A 23,630-nucleotide genomic window follows, 5' to 3' on the forward strand; every position below is an offset into this window, starting at 1 on the left:
GAACATGCGACATTTGCCTACATCCCTATTGTCCGTCCCATTTTCCGTAAAAGAGGAAATTTACCACCTCTCATTGGCTCATACCCATGTAAAATTCTCAGTGTTTTCGAGTTTCTATAGTGGGTTGCAAAAAGTATTCGCATCCCCCCTGCTCAGAAGTATCTCATCTATCCGAATCAGGGATTTTTGAAGGTGCCGCTTTAAACTTGCATTTTCAACCTCACAGTATCAACTAGAACAACTTTAGTACTTTGTATCTCAGCCTTCTGCAGTAATTACAGCGTTAACGCGGTTTGGCATTGTCTTACAGAGGCTTTGTAAAATCCTTTCTTCAAAGTTATCCCAAGCTTCCATCGCAGCTAAGACTAAGGCGTGTTGTATAGCAACTGTATCCTCTGCAGGAGTCAGTTTTGGGTGTAACCGATAGATCTCGGCCTTCATCAACACCCACAGATTCTCTGTAGGGTTCAAATCAGGCACATACGGCGGCCTGGTCTCCAGTCCGGGCGTCGTTCTGGCAGAATGATACTTGGGGTTAGTAAGATTATATAGAGATTCTGGAGTAGTATATAGGCTATTCTTCTAGAATAATATTCTACTAGGATAATAGTAATAATTAGGATTATAGGCTTTTTATAGTAATAGGGAGTTAACCCTAAATACTAATAATAATAAAGAGAGATAATTATAAGTAAATAGGAAATTAGTATATTTATAAAAATAATATAAAGTAATTACCTAATGATATAAGTAAAAGTTTATACTTTAAAATAAAGTTTAATTATATATTAGTATAATACTAGTAAAATTTATCCCACTGTTCTAGAGCCTGATATCTGGTCAAGATAGCAGAAATGCTAAGAGGACCTGCAACTACTTGTCTCAATCGTTTATATCTAAACATTTGCTGATCATGGTCTTTTCAATTGGTGGATGTGAAATTGCGACGCCTTGCATCGTGCTAACATCCAAGACCCTTACCAGCTGTAATCTAACACACAGACTGTAACGGGTTTGTCGTGGGCCACTAGACTGTATTAGTACTTAGCCAGGTGGTCAGGCAAGGCTAATAAAGACTGTCTAAGCCGACCAATTGCATACGTGCCTTACAAGACTACGAGCCTTCTCCACTAGCAGTAATGCGACAATCGAAACCCCTCCAATCAGAAATGCATCTTGTGTAATCCGCCTGCATATGCATCCAAATCCAGAATCTCAGTCAATACTCCATGGATCCTCCACTCAGTAGCGGAAATTGGCCGCATTCAACTGTTCCTCTGTTTGTCCGTAAGATACGAGTGTAAGCCAGTCCACTAAGCAAGAGCCAACCAGATGGCACATTCTCTCATGACCATACGTCCCAATCGCCTACCCATAAGGCTAACCCAGTCGACAATTGGCCAGAAGCAAGGCATTTGAGCATTGACGCGTTGGCCACCAAAGAGCCATATGTGGTTCAACCTGTCTTTAGACTGGCACCAGGCATTGTTTACTGTTCGCAGAGAGAAGAGACAGCAAGACTACGTGCTAACGTGAGAAGACGCATTGAACTATTGGGAGCAGTAGAACAGCGACTTACTGCGTCCCTGTTAATGGCCTTGTTTATAATAGTCTTAATTATAGTCATCCAGGACAATAGATCATAAAGGATAAAATGAGAATAATACTATCGGCTTTAAGGTAATAATACATTAATCATTTACACCTTATAAGTGTAATACTTATAAAGCTGTTTTAATTATGCTCCAGAGTTCCTAGATTATGCGAAACTTCGTGACCATACTGATCCTTAAATAATACCTAATTTAGACATATAAGTTCACTGCCAATATTAAAAATCGAGGAAAACATACCTTTGGAGGATTCTTTACGCCTTTTTTTTTCTCCCTCTTTTTCCATTATTACAATCTTTTAAATACCACCCTTGCATCTACCTCCACGGAATCATATCTAAGCATAATCACCTTTGTTAATTAACTCTCCCTGCTTATCCTTAATATAGTCTGCCATAGTGTTTCAATTAAGAATAGATAATAAGAATCAAATACTACTAGAAGTTTAAGAGAAGTCATTTCAGCTTAAATAAATTCCTAATAATACTAAGTCAAATTGAGGACATTACTTGAGTAGTGTGACATCGGAAAAGCATTAATGGATTAATAGCTTAACGTCAAGGTTACATACTAATTACGAACACTAGCTATCTTAGGTCCCTGATGAGATCTGTAGAGCGAATATTATAGATCCCTGCTTGTTTAGTGGTACTTCATTTGCCACTTATCTAAGTGTGTAAAAGCCCTGTTGAAAGTATATACAATAAACGCCGCACTTCTTTAGCTAATGCATATATCAGGTCAATACTCGCGTCGACTAGGTAGCTGCTTTTTTAGAACCAAGAACGCAGTACGTAATACTACTCATTCAATTACTTCATTCTAGAGGTGTCCTTGCTCTGCCTCTGGCGGGGCAGGGATAATCCTGCATCCCCATGAACTCGCCGTGGCCTCGTGAACGGCACGCCTAATTCACAGGATAGGATCCCTGTGTCAAATGAAATAGCCGAGGCAGGCATGTCCACCCGGTCGGCCTACAGAGCCTCACGCCTATCAAGAAACGTATTGAAAACAATAAGGAAATTATCTTGAGAATTAGCAGACATAGGAACAGTGCAATACAATCAGCTTTTGTCAATAAAGAGTTAATAACTTGTCCTCAGTCTCAGACCTATCAAGTCAATCACATCCACTGGTTCAAGTGCGTTAGTCAATAGAAGTACACTCCAGGGAGTCTAACGATGAGTTCTTTGCTGTATCTAAGAGCTACAGTGTATTCAATAGGATTTAAAGCAGTTTCTATAGTAATGAGTCCTAGCTACTTAGTCTGTATCAACGGAGGTCGTAGAACGGCTCTTATTAATGCTTCCAGTTCCAGCACTTTCCTCCTGTTCCAGTCTAGCAACAGTGTTTTGCCCAATCGTCATACCATCATTATAACCCACGCCTTCAAATAGCTCATCCATCTCCTCTAGAGTCCTGCCCTTGGTCTCAACAAACATCAATACCACAATGAGTAATATTCCAAGGTCCCACCCGCCATTAATTGCGTAGTATCGCCAAGCAATCTTCTCGATAGCCACTGGCGCAGTATAGAGGTTCAGGAAACTGAAAGCATAACCGATAGCCTGAGCAACTACTACACCCTTGGCTCGTTGAGAGTATTTGAGGACCTCAATAGGGTATGTATAGGCAAGAAGCATCCTACAGCACTATTAGTATGATCCAGAATCACCTACAAGATTACAAGGAACTGACCAGCTGGTAGAGACCGCTAGGAGGAACAATGCTACAACAATCAGAGCGCTGATAGCATATCCGGGGATATCAGGATGGATATCGGCAAGGTATGATAAACCGGCGAGAAGACCGAAAAGAGCCACGATGGCGGACGTGCCAGCGACTGCGAAGTCTTTTAGTCTCATACCACCATGAGTCAAGATCTCGAGACTTACTAAGAGGCTTGCGAACCCCGATCCAGTCGATAATAAATACGCCACCCACGCTACAGAAGGTTTTAAATAACAACAGTCCCACGTTGATCTTGATGACAGTTGCAGGGTTCTCGATTCGGAGGTTTCCTATTATAGAGGAAGAGAAATACCTGCAGGTGTTAGTGTTGGTGAAAGTGTCCAGGTACTAAACCTCCTCGAGCTTACAGTATCATGTTTCCTCCTAAGATTTGGTAAAATATATTCACCAGGACAGAGATGCTGAACCTCTTCAAGTTGGGGACTGTTATCACTATTAGAGAAATCACAGAGAAAATAAGAGGCTTTAGCCATACCGGGCCATATGAGCTCTTTCCAACCTCCGTTGGTCTTTTTTTCTTGCTCCAAAGCACCGAGAATCTCCTGTATCTCTGCCACAATCACGGGATGCTCATGATTGCCGTTCGAATGTAGCCGAGCGAGGATCTCGGTGGCCTTGAGGGTTAGCAGACAGGTAGCTACAGGGAGGATTAGCTATTACCTCATTTTTGCGACACTTGGCTAACAGCCATCGTGGGCTTTCGTCAACAAATGGCAAGAGGCAGAGACTGATAATCGATGGGATTGCTTCTCCCTATTTTCCATGCCTTAGAAGAGAGTTCTTGAAGTTCTGAATTTACTCACAAACATGATTCCTCTCCATGCCCAGTCGGACTTCGCATTATGTATTCCTAGAGTCATGCACGATACGAGAAACGAGGTAAATGGTACGGACGTAACGACGGAGTTTGATAGCGCAGATCTGTACTTTGGTGAAGCCAACTCCATCACCCACATGGGTGCGATAGAACCGTTTACCAGAGTAGCGACACCGATGATGAAGCGACCGACGATGAGCTGTGGAACTAATAATGACCACTGTTAGCATTGACTGATGGACTGATAATTGACGACGATTCAGCATACCTCCACCTGCAGATGCCTGCAATGCAACTCCCAAGAGGATACATACTGAGCCCATCAGCAGGCCGGCTTTTCGTCCCCAGCGATCAACGATAGGGCCAACAAGCGGGCCGCCAACAATGCATCCAGCACTAATAATAGCGCCGTTGAGACCGACAATGTCGCTATTGAGGTTGAAATCTGACCCAGGTTGTTAGCAAGAAAGACCGAGTCCAGGCTGGTGGACAAACAGTCATAGTACGGTTTGACTTTGTTCAAGTTGTTGATCATGCCTGCATCGTAGGACAAAATGCACAGGTTAAGCATAGCAACAAGGAGGATGAGGATATGAGAGAATATAGGGCCTCGAGTTGTGGAAGCCATGATGATGGAAGAATGTTGATGAATTCAATATTGTCTTGGAATTTTGGACAGATGAGAAGCATTTGTTTTACCACTTTAATAAAACGCATGGAGAGAGGACGTATTTGTAGGTGAAGTGTTCGTAGCCAGACCCTCAGATGTAGATACAGCACCCAGCCATATCTCCAGGTCGACTTGTCAAGGTGCAATAACAAAGCATGGATGTCTCCACGCCTGGATGATATGCAAGCTAGCTGGAATTGAAACCCGGGGCTCAATCCGAATCTCGGTTTCGTTTGTGGATCCAAACAGGAAAGGAAAGGAGGGCGGGAGATCGGCATTGATCCTGAGTCCTTGCAGGGGAAATGTGTCATTACGTCAACACCGATTCAGTTCATCTCGGCATTTTCGGCGAATTGGCTTAGGGAGTCTGAGTTGGATTGGAGGCATCTTAGGGGTCTAAAGAGAGTTGAAGTGAATGAAATTCCTAGGCCAAATCTTAGGGGAAATATGCTTATGTAACACAAGATTAGCGTTTCACTATTAATTGTCTTACCCTAGAGCTAGATCTTGGTTTTCTTAGTTTAAATAACTTGCAATATTTAACGGTTAGCAAGACGCACTTGATAATTACTAATCGTGAAGGCAGAGTTCCAAAACAAACGAGTCGAACAAATGTAGAGTTGACTCATCGGATGTGGACGCAGCTCAATTAATAATGCGGATTAAATTGAACAGGGCCATATCTCTACTGGTAACGAGAAAGTTTTGGCTAGATCTCGTCATGTTTCGACTTACCCAGCGTCTCTTCTTTGCGTCTCTGAGTCTTTGGTGGCATATATTTTATTAGTCTTATTATTAAATCGGCTTTCGACACTAAAGCTACAACCAATCCGGATTTGTTCGCTATATGAGGTCTCAAGAACTCTTGTTTATGAACTTACTTATTACTTTACTTCATTCTTTGCAGCCTATCATAAGGCACATCACACAAATCCCAGTCTGCCGCAGAGGAGCTGGCAGAAAAAAAAGTATATTTGCCGCTCGCAGGTTCCTCAACTAGCCTCCGTACCCTACCTTACTACACAGCTCCCTGGAGTCCAGCAGCAGGCGGTGCCAGTTCCCGAATATTCCGAGGCTAGCGGCCATGTCGGCCGAGCAGTATCTCAACCCACCTCAATTCATTCCTGCAACGGAATCCCGCACACTTGGTCAGGTCAAGCTCAATTCTATGCCGAGATAGATGAAAGGGGTGTCGATATTATTGCGGTCAACTACCGTCCGCTACTCATGCAAACAGAGAACAAAATTAGAAATTCGACGTCATGTGTCAATTTTATCACATCTATGGGCTTTCGATATGTCAGCTTCTGGGGAGGCGTACTTGCGTAAATTCTGCCTGCACAACAAGGTGAGAAAATACGATGTCTCGCCCATGAGTAGTCAAGTTTGACGTGGATCAGAATCTGCTCCCTTGTTACCTCTCGAGGTCTGCTTCATTAAGAAGCAGGACGTTGAATCGGCATAAGAAAGAGTAAGTTAGGTCGTCTAGCCGGATGACGTGCTCAAATGTCAAGAAATACTTGTATACAGGACGTTTAACATAATGCAATATTCACAACGACACAGAACGCAGATGTGTGAAGATCAATATTTACAAGTATGTCTATTTTTGAAGTTTTGACTGATTGGGAACATATAAGCAGCTAACAAGTAGACCAGAAATGAGTTTTGATAGAAAGTTCGTCCTTCACCAATATCCACCTTTAGGAGGGAGAACAGCCACGGCATCTAAATGCCCTTTCACCCCATTCTTGATATCCTCAGCCACCTTGGGAAACTGCTCTTTGGCGAACTGCAGAGGATCCCAAGGCTTGAGTTTGCGAAATCTCTTATTTGCCCACTCCTCAGGTGCTGCCTCGATATCATCCCAGGGAATCTTATAGAAGGCGTCTCTTTGGGTCTGCCCGTTCTTGTGGACGGCGTTAGATCGATGATAACGGATCCTCTGCGCCGCCTCCAAACCTAGCTTCACATCTCTGCCAGACATTTCCATGCATTGAGCTACAGTTACGGCATCTTCCAATGCCTGTGATGCTCCTTGGCCAGCTGTAGGCAGGTTTGCATGGGCTGCGTCTCCGATGAGAATGGTTCGGCCCCCCCCACTTACCCAATTGTCTATTGTCGGTCGGTAAACGAGCTTGAAGTCAATCGTCTTCCCCACGGGGGTCACTTCAAACAAGGCTTGGGCGTCTTCGGCCGTGAAAACCTTCATCCATTTGGCCACATGCTCTCTCTCAGCAACATTTGACCAGGATTCGCTTGACTCTTTGTCATCCTACGACACACAGTATTAGCCTAGCCGTCCAGAGACTCAAGCCGGGTACCTTACTGGATGGACCAATACCCAGGCAATGTCTTTGCCCTGATTCCAAACAACAGCCAAAAGGGTCAAGTTGTCGTACATCCAAACTCGCAGAACATCTCTGTCCTTGTGGTACAGATCCTTCAGCCCCGGATGCTTGAGCATAGTCTCATTGGTCTTGAAGAAGCTTCTAAACACAGACCAGCCACTTTTATTACCGTCCTTAGCCTGATCATCGAGTTTGAGTACCTTCTCTCGTGCGATTGACCTTGGACCATCAGCGGCAATGACACAGTCAGCCCAGAGGGTCTCGCCGGTGGAGATCAAGACGCCAGCTCTATCTTCTTCTTCGAGATAATCTGTGACTGCTACGCCGATCCTGATGTCCTGAACCAGTGTTTTGGCGTAACTGAGGATGATGGAGTGAATCTTACCTCGGTGGCCAGCGTAGGTAAGATTATGCTCCACACTGCCTCTCGCCCAGGGCACGTTGGTGATGAGCTTGCCGTCATATTTACAGAGTTCCATGGTTTGGATGAGACTGCATCCGGTGTCGTGAATTTCTTGTCCGACCTTGCCATCATCCCAGCGGTGGATGATGCAACCAGCATTAGGGAAGAAGTCGAGAATGTCTGTGAGAGGGACAGCCTTCTTAGCGAGTCTCTAGGCGAAGACGATTATTTTAGTTTCAAATTTTAACTTACCACCTTGGCTGGAGGAATCTGGGTACTTCTCAAGAACAGTAACCTCGAAACCACGGTCTGCCAGTTCAATAGCTGCTGCCAGCCCACCAAAGCCGGCGCCAACTACAATAACTTTCAGCTTCTTGTTAGCGGGCATCGTATCCTAGTACGTTTGAGAATCCTGTCGATAGTAGGGTCTGAACTGCTTATCGTCTTGATTTGATTTGAATTCAAGTATAGTACACACTCTTTTATGATGTCTACAACTTAGCCCAGATCCAAACTTGATTTTGATATTGCCGAGAACGACTGGATAAAAAAAACCGAAGAGCCCAGCCAAGTAGCGCTGATGGGGACATTGCGCGGGGATTTAGATACGGGTATAGCTAGTCTCGGGATCTCGGCCGAATTTCCCGCCTCGCTCAGAGCTGCCGTAACGAGGAGCAGCCAATCCATTCGGCCTCACCCACGTTCAAGACATTCGATTTAGTTTTGGCGTATGAAGCCTATGAAAACGATGCAAGTAAGTGAAAAGTTTCATTCAGTATCAACCTCGAAATACACACGCTGTTGTTGTTGGCAGCCTTGATCGATCAATCACCTGCTCTTGGCTCGGGTTGCTTACAAATAATGAGCTGGCCAGATCGGTATAATTCTATCCAGTTCGCCTGGCCGGGTTTGCTATCTTTCCAGTGTGCGAGCCCGACGCGACAACAACCAAACTCCGGCGCTGTGTCCGGGACTCGGGTTAGTCGGAGCACTGGCAGAGCCCATATTGATTGTACTAACCACGTTGACCTCCGATTCTGACCTGTCTTCGGGGCGGCCGCTGAACTTGACGTACCATTCTATCTGTACCAGACGTGTCCATCAGAAACCCGTCAGTCTCTTAACGAGCCCGAGCACCAGACCGACGTAGTCCGAAGCCTCGGATCCAGCGGGTTGAGCCGGCATCAGAATTCAGTACACGGGGTTATTATATAGTCAAGATGTCTGCTGCAGTCTTTTTTGATGCGTTTAAAGTTTGATCTACTCTATCGTAGCTTGGCTTTTGTCAAAGATAATACAGTTGCCCATCGTCACCACTGAAATTGCACTGATCAACAGGGCCTAACAGAGATCCCATAAATTCATCCGCTTGGCTCATGGATACTTGAAATTCGTGATTCAAGGCATTTTCCAGTAAAGGGAAGTCACTCTGATGTGCCTGTGGATGGTTCGACAGCCCTTGCTGTATTGCTGGGCCCGTTTCAAGTGGAAGGGTTGAAGACGGGGTCGTATTGGCAGATTTACGACGCCCCAACTCTTTCTTCCGGCGTCTTCTAGCCTTGTCAATACCTCTCATTACCGACCGCCACTGGTGCACCTTTCGGTGTCGCGTTGATGAATCCCAGCGCAGTACAGCACTTTGTTCTATAACCTGCCATGCTTTGGTGGCATCTCTGACCAACGGTCGGTTGGATAGCTCTGATAATATGATAGCGAACGCATGCCACTCATGGTAACCTTTTGTCAGCCACGACCAGTGTGCTACGAGAGAATCTGTACGTAGTCGATATGAATGTGTCATACATTCGATTGCATCCTGTAGGACTCGTTTTCTTTGGTCATCGTCTAATTGAGATCCAGGCTCGAGTGGGTTAAGAGCTAAGAAGCGAAGATTTTTGATGATGGTACCGGTGAAGGAACTCAACAACTAGGAGGAAGATATCAGTAAAGATAGGTTGGCTGAGGGGGTAGTCTACTTACTAGGTGAAGCGACTTCCTCGAGTTTGTGTCACCAGAAAATCGGCCACTAATCTCCTGCGACTTTCTGTCGACCCAGCTCTGCCTCTCTGCCAATGTCATCAACCGGAAGCTTTTTTCGCTATCTGGATCGGCTCTGCGCGTATCAATCATGGTTCGCCAGACATTTGAGGCCCAGCATCGAGCAACAGTGAAGGACATGTCCGTCAAGTCTTGAGACTCGGCTGGATCATCTGTCATATCAGGATGCAGATCGGAATCGTTGACGTTGAGAGGGGGCCTCGAATCGAAGCTACTGAGCTCTAAGCTAGAAATTGGTGAGAATGGCACATTCTTGGATCAAGGGAGGTAGAGACTGTTTACTCACACACCAGTCGAGCCCGAATATTCCTCTGAAGCGGGAGTGTCCAGAATACATATACCCCACCAAAGCCGGCGCCGCATTTCGGCATCAAACGGGCTGAGGTTCAGAAGCCTTCCGTCACGGTGCATTCCAAGAGCCTGGGCGAGTCGAACGGCTAGACCGGTCATGTTCCAAGAGTATGTAGGGTCGACCGATCGCAAGATCACTAAGTAAATGACGAACGTCTGCAGTATGAGCATGTCGTCCGTCTCCATCATCCTTGAGCGCACGAGAGCACTGTCTACGCCCCGCCTGAACCCTACCAGCAGAGCAGATTGCGGTGACCCGAACTGTAATTCGCAGTCATCTGGGCTAATGCTGTTGACGGCACCAAAATATATAACGAACAAGAGAGCCTCGATACGAGGCGCAAGGTTCTGCGTGTTCTGCATCGCCTGGAGGACTAAAGGTTCCACTGAAGGTACGTGTAAAATGGTAGCAAGAGGGTGTACGTTTTCTTTGAATAGCTTCCAAGCATGAAGCCTCTGTGAATGAGGTGGATGGATAGAATCTGATCCACTTTGCTGGAAGTTGCTGTTGAAGATAAGGGCGTATTGTAGCGAGCCGAGGCTCGGTCGTGGCGGATCATCGTCGCACTCGTCGTCGTCGTCGTCGTCTTCGTCTTCGTCCTCATTATCACCTGTTGTCATCCCGTTCATATCGCCCTAAGCAGATGAATCAAAACCATGAATTGTCAAAATACACAATCGGCTTCTTACCTCATTATGCAGAGACTCCCAAAACGCCCCGCTCACGTATCGATGTCGACCGTCGTCCTTGACCAGCTTACCGGTGGATGTCCCCAGCGACGACCAAGCCGAATCTGGGGTCCCTTTGCCCTTGCTAGACTTGGACTGTCCCTCGCCGCCGGTCAATTCGGAACCCTGTGGTTGTGAGTGCTGACCCGGAGGACTGGGAGTCCGTTGTGTCGCAGTCTGCTGGGTGCCTACAGGGCGATATACCGGCCGATCTCTTGCGCTACCAGAGCCGGCTGAATGTTGAGGAGTGGGAGGAGTTGGCGAGGAATGATTGTTGTTGGCAGCCTCTGGTAGCATTGAACCTACTACAGCAGGCAACATGCCCCGATCGGCGTAGCTGGCTAACGTTTTGAACATTGGCTCTAAGCGGTTGAGCTGCTCAAGTAATCGCTCGTCGCGGATCATCTGGTGCGCATTGGCATCATTACTCGGAGGGTAGACGCAATCATTGCCCGCCTTTTTGCAGTTCTGGCACGGCTGCTTCTTATCACAGCCGACTTTGCGACGGCGACATGCTGTGCAAACTCGCTTGGGTGTCTTTGGCTGTTTATCTCGCTGAGGTCGCTGTTGCGGTGGCTGTTGCTCGTCTCGGGCGAGGCTCCATGCAGATGTAATCGTGTCACTGTCTGCCATTGCTTGGTCGGAAGTGGTTGGCTGAGAAGTCCGGTTATGTAGAGATGCCATCATGTGCCAGGTTTTTTGTTTTAACAACGCCGTCGTTATTTTTCCCCGACGACTTTTAGTCCGGTTACGACCTTCTTCAGGCTCACGAGGGTCTTGGCGTTTTGTTTAAGTACAATGGTAATCCTCTATGTGTGCATTTGCAGGTGTGGGTGTAATGTGAGAACAGGCCGTTACTTACATGTTGATGACCCCTTGCTGAAGGGGGACACGACATAATGCCCAAATCCACATGGACTTTGGCGGCATTGAGCCAAGCGGTCGTTGGGGGCTGAGAATTGGTGATCTGCATCAATCTGAACCCAACACGGCACCGATACGAGGCTTACGTTCGGACACTGTTCTATTTTCTTTGAGAATCCACGTCGCAGGGTTTCAGACGCCCCTGTGAACATTTCTTTTCGCGCCGATCTATACCCTTTGTAGCCCGGGCTGTTTTAGGCCTGCCTTCATTGGCTGTCGCTTGAAAGCGGCCGACCACTCGGATCTCCCCGGGTATCATGGGTCCATTACGTTCATGCTGAGATAAAAATAGACACAGGCTATGTCGCAGTCTTGAGAAGTCCTTGGTATTAGCCCTATTGGGATGAAGCAGGTCCAAAATGAGGCGTGAACATCGTTGCAGCTGAGCCTCATTCGAGCAGCACAGGCGTCTCCTCCAGCAGATCCTGCACAAGCATGGCAAAACCTGAGTTGGATTTGATGAAATCTAAGCCGCCGCACTCATCCCGCAAATGTAGAGGATAAGGCGAGGGGGTCGCATTCAGCTGTCATGTCTTGGAATGGTGCTATAAACACCAGGTACATGGCACCGTAAGACAGGCCACTTATTCAAGTAATAGGATGCCGTGCCGTGATTTAGTTCTTGGCTGTCATGGAAAAGATGTCGTAGACAGAACAAACTCCTTTGGGCAGTCGCAATTTCTATGTCTCCGTATCAGAAGATTAAATTTGACAATTCATGACTCTACTGACTATATGGTAGAGAGTTAATTGCGGGAAACCCCTGGAAATCTCGGCCGACACAAATTGGGGTTGCATTTTCGTGCCTTCATACCGTTGCAGGGTACGTATGACCTTCATGGCTAGAGCAAATAACTGGGATGATAAGCTGTCTGCGTACTTTAATTAACATTCAACACTTTTAGTACTACTGATTATTGCTAACCCAACATTCTACCTTTTAAGCAAACTTAATATCATAACGTCCGTGATAAGCGAGTGCAACAGACAAGTGGGTGCAACAAAGAACTTCTCAATTTACATCTTCCCAGTTCAATCAATTAATTTTCAACTAACAAATATGTCAAACCCAGATGTTGAGGGCAAAAGGGCATCCTCCACGCGTGGTTCTATCCTAAAATCACGCAAACTATCGGATCTAGTGGAACAAATCATAATTCGGTTTATTCTCGACCTAGACTCGCGAGGATTTTCCCCGCGACGGCTTCATATGGAATAAATAGGCAACCGATTACTTCTTGACCGCGACACGTCACCTGTAGGCAAGCGCTAGGCTTCCAACTTCGCAAGGTGACACAAAGACCTCGAGATTTATCTCTTTCGTAGATAGGACTATCAGGGAGCTAAGTATAAAGATTCGAATATTATTTGCAATAGCTTTAGGCTTATAGAGAACATAATTGCAAAATATAGTATTTATCTAGATACACTCTATAATTAAGTTTAATAAGACTGGTTTTATAATAAGTATTATTATAAGTAGTATAGTTATTATAGGCATAAAATAATATAAAAGAGAAAACTTAATATAGGCTGGAAATTATAAATAGATTATTATTATATAGGTAATTAATATAAAAGGTTAAGTAATCTTACCTTTTATTATAGGTATAAGTTAATATTATCTTACTAATTAGTATTTAAAAAGTAATTTATTAAATAATTAGATTATTTTAATAAGCCCTAATAGCCAGATTAATAATAAGATAAGTCATAGTTAATCTTATATAACCATATGAAAAACTATGTCTTATCGTAGCGTCTTAGCATCATCTAACTTCCCATTTGTTAACACATAGTCCTCAGATATGAACGACAACTAAATTAACGAGCGAGGATAAGCTCTCGGGCAGATTTTCTCTGATAAATAACACATTTATTACGTGGTTACGGCCTCAGACCCCTCCTAACATCGTGATTTATACATAGCAGGAACTATTATCCCTAGTTCTCCTAATCGTCAAGTGTCTTCTAAGTCAATGAAATTGTATGCAAGGTTTTAAATGAGAGCATTCGATTCATAGTCAAGTAACAAATATTTTCATAGCATTCAAGTTTCCAATCACCAAGCCAATTCCTCTCCCGCACTGTTGCCGTTCAATGTTGAGTTTTGGCAAACTCCGCGGCAGAATACCTCATCCTCTTCAGAAGTCTTCTTTACTAAAGCTCTGCGTGCGGGCCACCACTCATCGCCACGCTTCTTTTCCTCATCCACGTGTTGATGCAAAACGTCTTTGATCAAGCTGGTGACAAAAGTCACACCTTCCTCAGCCTCTGGATGGAATGGGCCCGTGGTGTAAGTGTCGCTGTTCAGATTACCCTGAGCTCCGTTCGCAAGCCACTTGTCCTCTCCCTCAACTTGAGCAAAGAAGTCTAGCTTTTCTCTAAATGCTTTATCAGTGGCGTCCTTAGCCCGGTAAACCTCATAGCGCATCAAGCTGGTGGTAGCCGAGGTTGGAACGATGGACATCATGTAGAACAAGATAGGACTAAGGAAAATTAGCTTGACACTTAGACGATTCAAAGACAGAATGAAACCTCACGTTAAAGTGATGGAAGCATTTGGGAACGCAAAGGTAGGACTGACAGAGCTTGATCTCTCCTCTCCTTTACCACCAAGGTGCTCAATCCAGTGTTTCTGGCAGCCATATACCATCTGCCTGTTGCCCTTGAAAAAGGGTGCGAGACCTGGATGAGCAGTGGGACAATGGTAACACTTTTGAGTAACATTAGCAGGCTTGATGTTTGGATATTGGAGCTTTTATCACCAACCTCGTTGTAATTCTCAATCAGAGTCTTCCAGTTGAACTTGCCCTCCATCGACCAAGTGTGGTCAAACTTATAGTTGTTCAAGTCGTAGTTTGCCAGGCGTGGCTGCTCAGTCACTCCGCCGAATTGCTCCTCCCAGCTGTGGGTTGGTGTCTCGGCAGCATCAAGGTTGACCCAGGCGAAGCCAAGCTTGTCGATATGAGTATGTACCTTATACAATTTGTAGCTGTCCTTGTCGAATTCTTGAACGCTGTCAAACCTTGGAGCCTTGGCCAAGTCACCGTTCATCTTGTACGACCATCCTATCACAACTTAGCAGGGGGAACCCATAAGACAGAAAACTTAACGCTACCATGGTACTTGCATGACAATACTGATGCTTGTCCTGAGTCTTTGTGGACAATGGGGAATGCCCTGTGGCGACAAATGTTAAGGAAAGCATTAATATTACCGGCTCGATCTCGAATAACAAAAAATGGGTAGCCGGCCATTTCATAGCGAACGTATTTCCCAGTCTCGTTGAACTGGCAGGAGTGGGATATCAGAATCCATGATTTACTGAAAATGGCACGCCGTTCGAGCTGGTAGAAGCCAGGCTCACGGTACCATGATGCTGGGAGAGTGCTTTGCATGATGATCTTTGCTAATATCCGCTGAAAGTTTACGCGATTTTTCAAAAAAGACAAAAGGAACAAAATTTGAGTATCATATCCCGTTTAAATGAATATCAAGCTGTTTAGTAAATTCTATCTCTTTCCTTGACCTTTGCAGGCGGTGAATAGTCACATACCGGCCGATATGTCCGTGAAGGTTACATAGAGGAGCGAGGAACGGTACTCGGATCATTGCCTGTGAGGCCATCAGATACGCACGTCAATCCCCAAACTTGAACCGGGACCCCACCAATGAGCTAGTGGCTGGTGGTATTCTCTGTGGCCGTAATGGGCCTCGGCCCCGACGTATGTTTCTATTTGTCTTCGCGCATGAGGCTCGGCTGTTTTCGGCCGAAAGTCCGTGCCACTCCGGCATTGTCGCACCACATCCCAGAGGGTCTTGGGGCCATTTCCGTTTCGATCATGAAGGAGCCACTGTAGCCTTGAAACTGGCCACCGTTGGATGTCACCCTTTTCCGGCTGAGAATGTCTGCCAGCAGATGTCTAGCTCGTGAAAGGCGAACGACTTACATCGGCTATGCTCTGTAGCCCATCTATGAATCCAATGCTCTTTGATATCCTGCCAAGCAGGCTCAGCGCTTCAGCCAATGAAGAAAATATTTGTTCAGGAAATCGTTTATGTCGTTGCTGCCCTCAGGCGCCAAGTATGGCACGCAAGTAGTGCTTTGCTAATCTTCGGTGGGCAAGCTTTTCATCCACCCAGAACTCGGCAACGTCCTTGCTTTCTAGGTCTACAAGACAGTCTCAAAACGGTAAATGGAGCAGTTGCACCTGCGAAACGAGACTTTCAGGAACCTCTAAAACAATCAAATTCACTCATTATAGTCTTCACCTGAGATCTCAGCACCTACCTGGCAGGTCCTTGCATGAATGATACCCAGTCTTACTACACACCACGATGGCAACTAATGGCGCTCAGCCAGGTAGACCCCAAAGAGGCGTTTAGGCATGCCTGATAGGCCAAGATAGAAAGCTCAATTGAACGTATCGATCGCGCAGAGAACCTATTCCGAATAAGATATAGAGTTTTGTGTCCGGAAAACACGCTCCAATCAGAAAGATCAATTCTTCCAAAGTTTACTTCCTCATAACCGCCGGGCACACTGCCTAGAATATTAAAACTCAATTCAAAAGACACGGACCATGATCAAACAAGCTGGGCGAGAAAGGATTGAATTACTGCGAGACGCAGGAAGAAAAATGTGCCGCCGAGTGGGATAAGGTGGGATGCAGACCCCACTTGATCAAATGAGACTTTGACCCTCCTCGGCAATGCATACGTTACGCCTCCGTCGCGCCTCACACCGCCGCTCAGTCTCAAGATGGAGGGCGCAGGGGCTACAAACGGTCAGGCTGGCGTGACAGGCAGCGAGCATTGATAACAATCCTTGAGGACATTAGCTAAGTATAGACGACGAATCAGAAGCTAAGTTTATGTTTCGTTGAAGCAAACACAAGCGCGGCAATGCCTAAAATGCCGTTTCTAACCATCGAGAATGATGCCGAGAGAAGTGATTTCTAAAACTATTCTGCTTATACAGGACCTTATTACTTACTCAAGTCACCTAGGATCGCCTACGCAGTTTTATAAGTCAGACGAAAATACCAAAAAAGTGGTTAAGGCACTAGGTTGTAAATAATGTTTATAACCACTACTTACAAGTAGCTAATCACTTAAGTAGGTAAAATACGGAACTAACTTAAGTATAGATTGATGTATATATACTTGAACATAACACGATGACCATCCCATTGCATGCTCTACACAGCCCGAATGATATATATTAACATTGGATCACTGCAGAGTAATTAACAGTGCAAGAAGCCACACCAGTGCAGTTACATCTATAATAGAAGAGACTTCTAGTTCGTATTTAGAGCTCGAAAGCACCAATAGCCATAGAAGACAAGACCAAGGCACCGATGGTGAGACCCAGGGTCGTGGTACCAAACTGAGGGCTGGTATTAGCAGCAGCATTGCTAGTCTCGGTTGATTTGGAAGAGCTGGCAGTGCCAGTGCTGGTGCTTTTATCATCGCCCTTGCCCTTGTCCTTTTCATCATTATCGTCCGAGATCACGGTGGCTCGAGCAGTAGCGGGGATGTTGGCATCCTTGGTCTTGGTGGTCTTCGAATTTCCACTGCACCAGACACCTTTTTCGTCAGGAGCACCGTGGTCATAGAGACACTTAGAAAGCTGATCGATGGTTTGGTCGAGGGCAACGCAGTATAGACCGCAGTCGCCAGAATAGCTGATGATCTTGGCCTCACCGCAGCAAGCTTGCATAATATCGGTGTGGTTGTCCTTACGGAACATAGCGCATACGTTATCTTGGTTCGGCGTGTTGTAGATGTCGGCGCAGGCCGTCTGAGAGGCAGCGGTCGAAGTGCTTGTTTTGGACATGACGGTTATTTGTGGTTGTTAGGATTGAGAATTCGGAAACGATTGAGCCGAAGGCAGATATGAAAGAGAATCTAAAAAGGAGAGACTGATGAGCCGGCAATGGTATGAGGGAACGGAAGTCTAAAGGAGCAGAGGCATATGAGCAATGGTTGGATTTATGTCTGGTTCTTCGGCTGACGGACTCAAGACTCGTCCGAGTTTGTGGATAACCTTTTATTTATAGAAACATAGCCAAACTTCGTATTCATGAGGTAAGGAAAGGTCAGAGCCACGGTAATAGTGGAATTCACAGTCATGAAGACAGGGGCCGAAAGACATGGTCGAATTGAACCGGCTTATCGTAGCTAACTAGGGAAGAGAAGTGCCTTGTTACCCGTGTACCCGTTCATTCCCTTAATTACATACAAATCAAGTCGCACACAGGGCCGGGCGATGAGGAAATGTCAAGGGCTTAGGTCACAGGAATTTGGCTTTGTTGATCAAGTCCATGAATTCTGACGGCATCCGCACGAGGGGGTGAGAATTCCTTCAAACGGGACTCTGGTAGGAGCCTCATATATCAATCAAGTAACAGGTTCCCCGTATCGACTCGATCTCATTCGCTACGCCTTATGGATCCAAGAGCCTATCACAGAGTATCTTCATTGGCTCCGCAGAATCATGCATGGAGATAACTAAACTAGACGAGGCAAAGGGACCACCTATACTAAATTAGAACCAAATCTAGGGTGCCCACAATCCAATATAGCCAGTCAGAAGGCAGCTTCTTTGAAGACGCGCGAGGCGTAGCGAATGAAGGTAGATCCACACCCGGGGCTTTGATAGGGAGAGAGGTTAAAAGGTCCGTATGCTTCCATACTGAGCTAATTATAAAAGCGAACTCGGCCAACACAGGGGCAGCGCTCGGCCGATCAGAGCACGTCAATGTCCGAAATGACTTCACTCATCCTTCTCCACTTAGACCACTCCTCCGAGACACTCATAGGACCCAAGGCCGACAGCTCAGGCCCCAGAGCAACCGATGTGGGATACAAGCCATCATCCATAAAGCTTTCAATTGAAAGATACGAAGCGATGTGACTTTCCACGTAAAGAAGCTGGCAGTCATGTGCATTCCTAAGTATACTAATAGGGTAAACTCGGGACGGTTTGTTATCGAAGTAGGAGAGTTTTTTCAAGGATCAGGGCAAGATTCTTGGGGTTGCTATGGTCTTGCGGCTCTACTCTAATAGCGCATTGCCAAGATAGCAACTAAACATCCAGGGGTTGCAAAGGAGCAGAAACGATTCATGAAAACGATACCATCAAAAACGAGGCAAGTTTTCGAGGCTGTACTAGCTCGCGACGAGACGAACGAGAGTAAGAGGCGGATAAATGATATAATTTACCCAAATCTGACTGGTTTTTCTATCTTGAATAGCTAGTAAGTAACTTGTGTCATCCGACAATCATCTATCTCTCTAGTAGCTCCATAGCTCACAAATAACTGACCCTATTATGAAACAGGCACTTGGCCACTCTTTTTCTTTCAGTTTTCCGTGTTACTAGTCCATCTAGAGTAAATCATGTTTAGTGAAACTAAAGACTCAAGATCAGCTAATATCTATCATCTAAGAAACTCAATGCATGCATTCATACAGCTAAGTACACGACAAACAGGATTCCGGCAATCAAACCTTCCTGAATGGTACCTCGAGAAGCCGCCGATTGAGGAACATCGTCATTGAAGCCTTGTCCGGAAGAGCCAGTGTTGCCAGGAGCCGGGGTCCCGACTGGAGTGGCAGTAAAGTTTAAAATGACGAGACCACCATAGGGCTTGGATATCGTAGGATTGCTCTGACCGTCTTTCTCCCTAGGTGCATCAGTCTCTATTTCGGTACCAATGGGCTCAGGCTTGTTTTTGTCTGAGTTCTTCTTTTCTTCCACGTCCAAGGTGGAGCCATACTTAACCTTGATGCTGTCCACGCTGCCCCGGTTGTCGCCGTAGACGTATTCTTTGACACTCTTGGGGGCAGGGCCATTGCCACCCGCATAGTCGACAATGGTGACACTCTTATAGTAAGCATCAAAGGGAGCTTTGGAAAAGTCAGTCAGGCCTCCCGCCCAATCAACTGTCCCTTGCTCGGTCTGACTGCCGCCGGCGCACCAAATGCCCAGCTTGATCCGCATGGGCGACTGTGGAAAACCTTTGACTTCAGCGGCTTTGAGGGTGCGGACAACGTTGCCGTCGATAATCCATTGAACCGCATTCTTGTTCCATTCGATCGAGTATTTGTGAAATGTCGTCAGGGGTTCGGTAACATTGTGGAAGTCTCCGCGGTCGTAGGTGGTCGTGTCACCCTTGGAGAAATAGTTGGACTGCACTTGTGTCGTATCACCGCCAAGCCACTCCCAGTCAATCTGAGAGCTCGTCAGCAAGTCACAAGCAGCTGTTTCGGAGTCGTTAGGACTCTTACCTCATCGAGAGTGTCGGACTGCAACACTATATCCGTCACGATACCTTGTCCAGGAGCAGCCTGCAACTCGACATCGACACGACCGAAGAAGATGTACTTTTCCGTAGCGATAGTAGGAGCGTTGGTCTCTTCTTCGACGGTGAATTTGGCCCCCTTCTTGTCATACTTGATTGTAGAGTCCAAATCTCCTGTAAAGACACTACATTCGCCATTTGCAAAGTTGCAGGTAGTTATACCTTTACCAAAGGCTGGATTGGGAGGACAGGCTTTGATAACGTTTGTGGTTAGGCTTTCAACTTGCTTCTGGCAGGATCGCAAACTTACCCTCTTTGAGCGGGTTGCAGTCGGTAAAGGTCTGGGCAGAAACGAGATTCAAAGCCGCCAAGCATACAACAGCGGACGAAAGAACCTGATTCAACATCCTGACAGAGTCGAAAGTGAGGCCGGGTGTATAACTAAGTGTGCTGTAAGAGGAAGGTTCTTATTCAGAAGGATCGTGACTTTATCTTGGAAACGAAAGGCGAACCGGAAGGAGAAGAATAAGATCAAGATTTTGTAGTATACGGCCTGGCTGAAGGAAAGTCGAGAAGGTTTGTGGGAATGAGAGATTACTAAGGAGGGGCTAAGAGTGAGTAGCTAGTTTATCAAATTCCCTGTGACAATGCCTAGATATTGATATCATCTCTTCCATTTTACTATATAAGTAAGAGCGCATAAAAATAGCCATCGCATGTCATCTCTTCATTCATTGCCCCTCCCAAGCTTCTATGCGTGTGGGAGCTCGTGAATCTGTCGCCTTCAACGGGGAGAGCCAATCTCGCATCCTTACCACTTCATCATCAGGGCGAGTAGTGTCATTACTCAATGGTCCCCTCAACCTACGGCGGCCATTACTCATGCTTCTTGTCTGGCTCATGAAGAGAACCAGGGTGTTGGACTGTGGAAAAGAGAAGCCGAGGAAAGACAATCACTCATGTACGAATCGACATTATTTGAGCACAGGAGAAAGCTCTCCGAGGAACTCTGTGGGAAAGGCTTTGCGCTAATTAAAGCACCAAAGGAGTCAGTGACGATCAGGGCGTCAACCAATTGGAAGTACATCTCCATAAAAGATGTTTCCATCTTAGGCTTGCATCGGTAGGCAGCGTCATCTGTACCCCACAAGCTCGTCTAGAGGTGACAAAATACTTGGAACGTTAGTTGAATGAGGAACCGCCAGATATTTTAAGATTACTTGGTTACAAAGTGCGCTAGTAAATCTTTCCAGTGTGGTCGGCCTAGTGCATCAGCGACGTCGTTCGATCCCGTAGCGTTCACATTCCGTTTTAGAACATGCCTCAGGATCTCACAATGGCCCATGTATTCGCCCATCGCTAGGTATGCCTTTAGTCGGTAAGTGATGAGGCAGCGATAGGTTGCCTTATATCATGACCCCTGAATGGCATGCCTAACCCCATTATCTTGGCATGAAACAGTGCTAACGGCGCTAGGTAAAGTGCCTTCATGTGAGTACCAATAAGAGCCCTGGTGCTATTCCCGTTGTGGCGAAGCTACGGGTACATACTGCCTGTAATGCGCTTTAAGTCTTGGCTCAGAGACCTATGATTAGCTCGCCTATTTTAAGTCATCTCAGCCACAACGATGATTCTTGTGGCATCGCCATGCTAACCCTATGAGATCTAATTGACTATTCGTTTTATTCGTTATGTAATTTAGATACACACATTTGTATATGTAGGGCATATTTGAGTGCACGGGATCCGTGTGAATTGGCAGGCCTCGTGTTATCCCTAAATATGTCCTGTTCCAAAATACTTCACTTCGCAGGGTAGTGCATCCGATCTTCGTCTTGTGGGCCGAGTTCGGCTGGCCACGCTCGGCCGAGATGCTGTTTATAGTAACTTAACATAACAAAAATAGCCACAAGTGAATTGAGGGCAACCGATACGAGATGCTATCTAGGCGTGCCATCTGGCAATAAAGGAAGCAGTACTTATGAATGGCATAACACTTCTAGTGCCATCTGAATGCTCTAGTCGACAAAACTTCAACTTTTGCAGCTTGCGTTCATTCTGCGCAGTTTTGGGCATGTGTATATCATTATGCGGTGTCTTCTTACAATCGCATTCTTATTTTTGTCTATATTGCTCGTGGCAGGCCGTGAAATGAACGTCGTACAGCCGGATGACGCTCTAGATGATTCGCCTCGTGCATTAACATATGGCCTCGCTCCTTCAAAAGAGACGCAAAAATGGGACGAGGCGACATGGGAAAGGGGGCCCCTAGTGCAACGTTGGCGGCAATGGGTTCGACGGCAAGACGCGATTGAACCCGCCAGCAATGAAAGAACAGTTACAGAGAGAAGATCCGCAACGAGAGGGACCACTCAAACGAAAGATGCGATAACAGAAGACGAAGCAACGACGACAGAAGACGAGGCTACAACCACGCAAAACGAAGTTACAACAACAGACGAACCCGGATCAACCACACAAGAGGTTACTACCAAGGGAACATCTACCCAAGAATCCTCGGTATCGTCGACGGTGCTGTCTACGTCCACCGAGATGTCGAGCGGCTCGAGTTTCACCACAAGCAGTACCGTAACTTCGACGGAACCTGGTGCTTCCTGCTACAGTACAACTGTCAAGACCAGCATAGTTTGCTCTATTACCACTGACGGTCATACTGAGAGTGCTTCTTGTATTACGAATAGGATGACGTCCAGCACATGCGCTCCTGGTCTATTGTGTGAGATACATCCTGACTCCGGCGTCACGGTCTGCATGGAGCAACGCAATGAAATCGGCACCGAAGGTATAATTGTGGGAGCGTTTTTTGGTGTTTGCATTGCAGGATGTATAGCTGTCTTGGTTGGCATGTGTCTCAAGGATAAGCGCGCTCGGAAAAGGGTTCAGAACATAAAGAGGGCTAAGACATTGAGAAAGATGAACACGGCGACGCTGGAAGAGGAGGCAACCCTCATCGCTGGTTCTACGAACTAAGTCATGTCTCTCGCCCGAGATTAAAGTAACATTTGTATTCTAGTGTCAATACTCCGATTTAGTCGCCGACGCCAAGTCACTGAGAGCTGAAGTTTGAGTCAACGCGTTCACCTGTTTGCATGATCGTGAAATGAGAGGTAGTGCAAGTCGTATATCTCTAACCAAACAACCACGAAGGGAATCCAATTCAACCTTCTCAGAGGCTTCCGTACTGGACTTCAAATCGTGGATATTGTGTATCGCATAGCCCTCGGTAAACATCTCAATGTGCCTCCGGAGCGATCCTTCTCGTCTTTATCTGAGCATTCGAGCCGCCTCGAGGAGGTTGGCTCACAACTAAATATCGCCGCTCTTTTACTCGGTCCAAGCATTGGTAATCCAGGCAACTGGTATAAATACCTGCGTGAGCTATCAAGTGGATAAAAATCTACAACAGGCTTTGTCCAGCTGTGGTCCAGCGGTTAAGAAAGATACAAGCTCTACCGCAAATTAGTCCCTGGCGTTATGGAGATATTCTGGAGTGTAGGGCTTAGATCCAACACTCGACAGCCCGTGGGTTACCAATACACATAGGGACTTCTGTTCAACATCACCATATAGCTTTCCATAGACCACTGTCTTGGCGGCCGAGAGCGGACGAATTCCAGTCCACACTA

The 23,630-nt window shown here is 46.1% G+C and overlaps 9 protein-coding genes across 9 annotated transcripts; 1 reads left to right on the top strand and 8 right to left on the bottom strand.

Annotated features, from left to right (window-relative positions):
* Window positions 1–258: 258 nt before the first annotated feature.
* Window positions 259–1,899, bottom strand: FOIG_13805 (uncharacterized protein; the record flags this gene model as incomplete). Its single annotated transcript, XM_031214977.1, has 4 exons — window positions 259–395; window positions 485–528; window positions 982–1,027; window positions 1,854–1,899. The coding sequence occupies 4 exons, from the start codon at window positions 1,897–1,899 to the stop codon at window positions 259–261; spliced, it is 273 nt and encodes a 90-aa protein (XP_031055248.1).
* Window positions 1,900–2,875: 976 nt separating this feature from the next.
* Window positions 2,876–4,810, bottom strand: FOIG_13806 (uncharacterized protein; the record flags this gene model as incomplete). The annotated part of the gene is made up of 9 exons (XM_031214978.1): window positions 2,876–3,257; window positions 3,312–3,456; window positions 3,509–3,657; window positions 3,713–3,788; window positions 3,841–3,979; window positions 4,026–4,114; window positions 4,165–4,389; window positions 4,451–4,627; window positions 4,678–4,810. 9 exons carry the CDS (start codon window positions 4,808–4,810, stop codon window positions 2,876–2,878), a joined length of 1,515 nt encoding a protein of 504 aa, XP_031055249.1.
* Window positions 4,811–6,539: 1,729 nt separating this feature from the next.
* FOIG_13807 (uncharacterized protein) lies at window positions 6,540–7,994 on the bottom strand (the record flags this gene model as incomplete). Its single annotated transcript, XM_031214979.1, has 3 exons — window positions 6,540–7,127; window positions 7,182–7,786; window positions 7,859–7,994. The coding sequence occupies 3 exons, from the start codon at window positions 7,992–7,994 to the stop codon at window positions 6,540–6,542; spliced, it is 1,329 nt and encodes a 442-aa protein (XP_031055250.1).
* A 577-nt stretch (window positions 7,995–8,571) lies between these two features.
* On the bottom strand, window positions 8,572–10,655 carry FOIG_13808 (uncharacterized protein). The gene is made up of 3 exons (XM_031214980.1): window positions 9,951–10,655; window positions 9,587–9,890; window positions 8,572–9,533 (listed from the first exon to the last, which is right to left on the bottom strand). Exons 1-3 carry the CDS (start codon window positions 10,643–10,645, stop codon window positions 8,892–8,894), a joined length of 1,641 nt encoding a protein of 546 aa, XP_031055251.1. The 5' UTR covers window positions 10,646–10,655; the 3' UTR covers window positions 8,572–8,891.
* Window positions 10,656–10,683: 28 nt separating this feature from the next.
* On the bottom strand, window positions 10,684–11,782 carry FOIG_13809 (uncharacterized protein; the record flags this gene model as incomplete). Its single annotated transcript, XM_031214981.1, has 1 exon — window positions 10,684–11,782. A coding segment is annotated over exon 1 (747 nt), but the record flags the coding sequence as incomplete, so codon positions are not given.
* A 1,948-nt stretch (window positions 11,783–13,730) lies between these two features.
* Window positions 13,731–15,069, bottom strand: FOIG_13810 (cytochrome P450 oxidoreductase; the record flags this gene model as incomplete). Its single annotated transcript, XM_031214982.1, has 4 exons — window positions 13,731–14,157; window positions 14,212–14,384; window positions 14,441–14,739; window positions 14,790–15,069. The coding sequence occupies 4 exons, from the start codon at window positions 15,067–15,069 to the stop codon at window positions 13,731–13,733; spliced, it is 1,179 nt and encodes a 392-aa protein (XP_031055253.1).
* A 1,916-nt stretch (window positions 15,070–16,985) lies between these two features.
* On the bottom strand, window positions 16,986–17,513 carry FOIG_13811 (uncharacterized protein; the record flags this gene model as incomplete). Its single annotated transcript, XM_031214983.1, has 1 exon — window positions 16,986–17,513. The coding sequence occupies one exon, from the start codon at window positions 17,511–17,513 to the stop codon at window positions 16,986–16,988; it is 528 nt and encodes a 175-aa protein (XP_031055254.1).
* Window positions 17,514–19,145: 1,632 nt separating this feature from the next.
* On the bottom strand, window positions 19,146–20,390 carry FOIG_13812 (uncharacterized protein; the record flags this gene model as incomplete). Its single annotated transcript, XM_031214984.1, has 3 exons — window positions 19,146–19,913; window positions 19,970–20,235; window positions 20,294–20,390. The coding sequence occupies 3 exons, from the start codon at window positions 20,388–20,390 to the stop codon at window positions 19,146–19,148; spliced, it is 1,131 nt and encodes a 376-aa protein (XP_031055255.1).
* A 1,744-nt stretch (window positions 20,391–22,134) lies between these two features.
* Window positions 22,135–22,974, top strand: FOIG_13813 (uncharacterized protein; the record flags this gene model as incomplete). Its single annotated transcript, XM_031214985.1, has 1 exon — window positions 22,135–22,974. One exon carries the CDS (start codon window positions 22,135–22,137, stop codon window positions 22,972–22,974), a length of 840 nt encoding a protein of 279 aa, XP_031055256.1.
* Between the last annotated feature and the right edge of the window lie 656 nt (window positions 22,975–23,630).

Source organism: Fusarium odoratissimum, assembly GCF_000260195.1.
Source record: "Fusarium odoratissimum NRRL 54006 unplaced genomic scaffold supercont1.36, whole genome shotgun sequence".
NCBI classification, from domain to species: Eukaryota; Fungi; Ascomycota; class Sordariomycetes; order Hypocreales; family Nectriaceae; genus Fusarium; species Fusarium odoratissimum.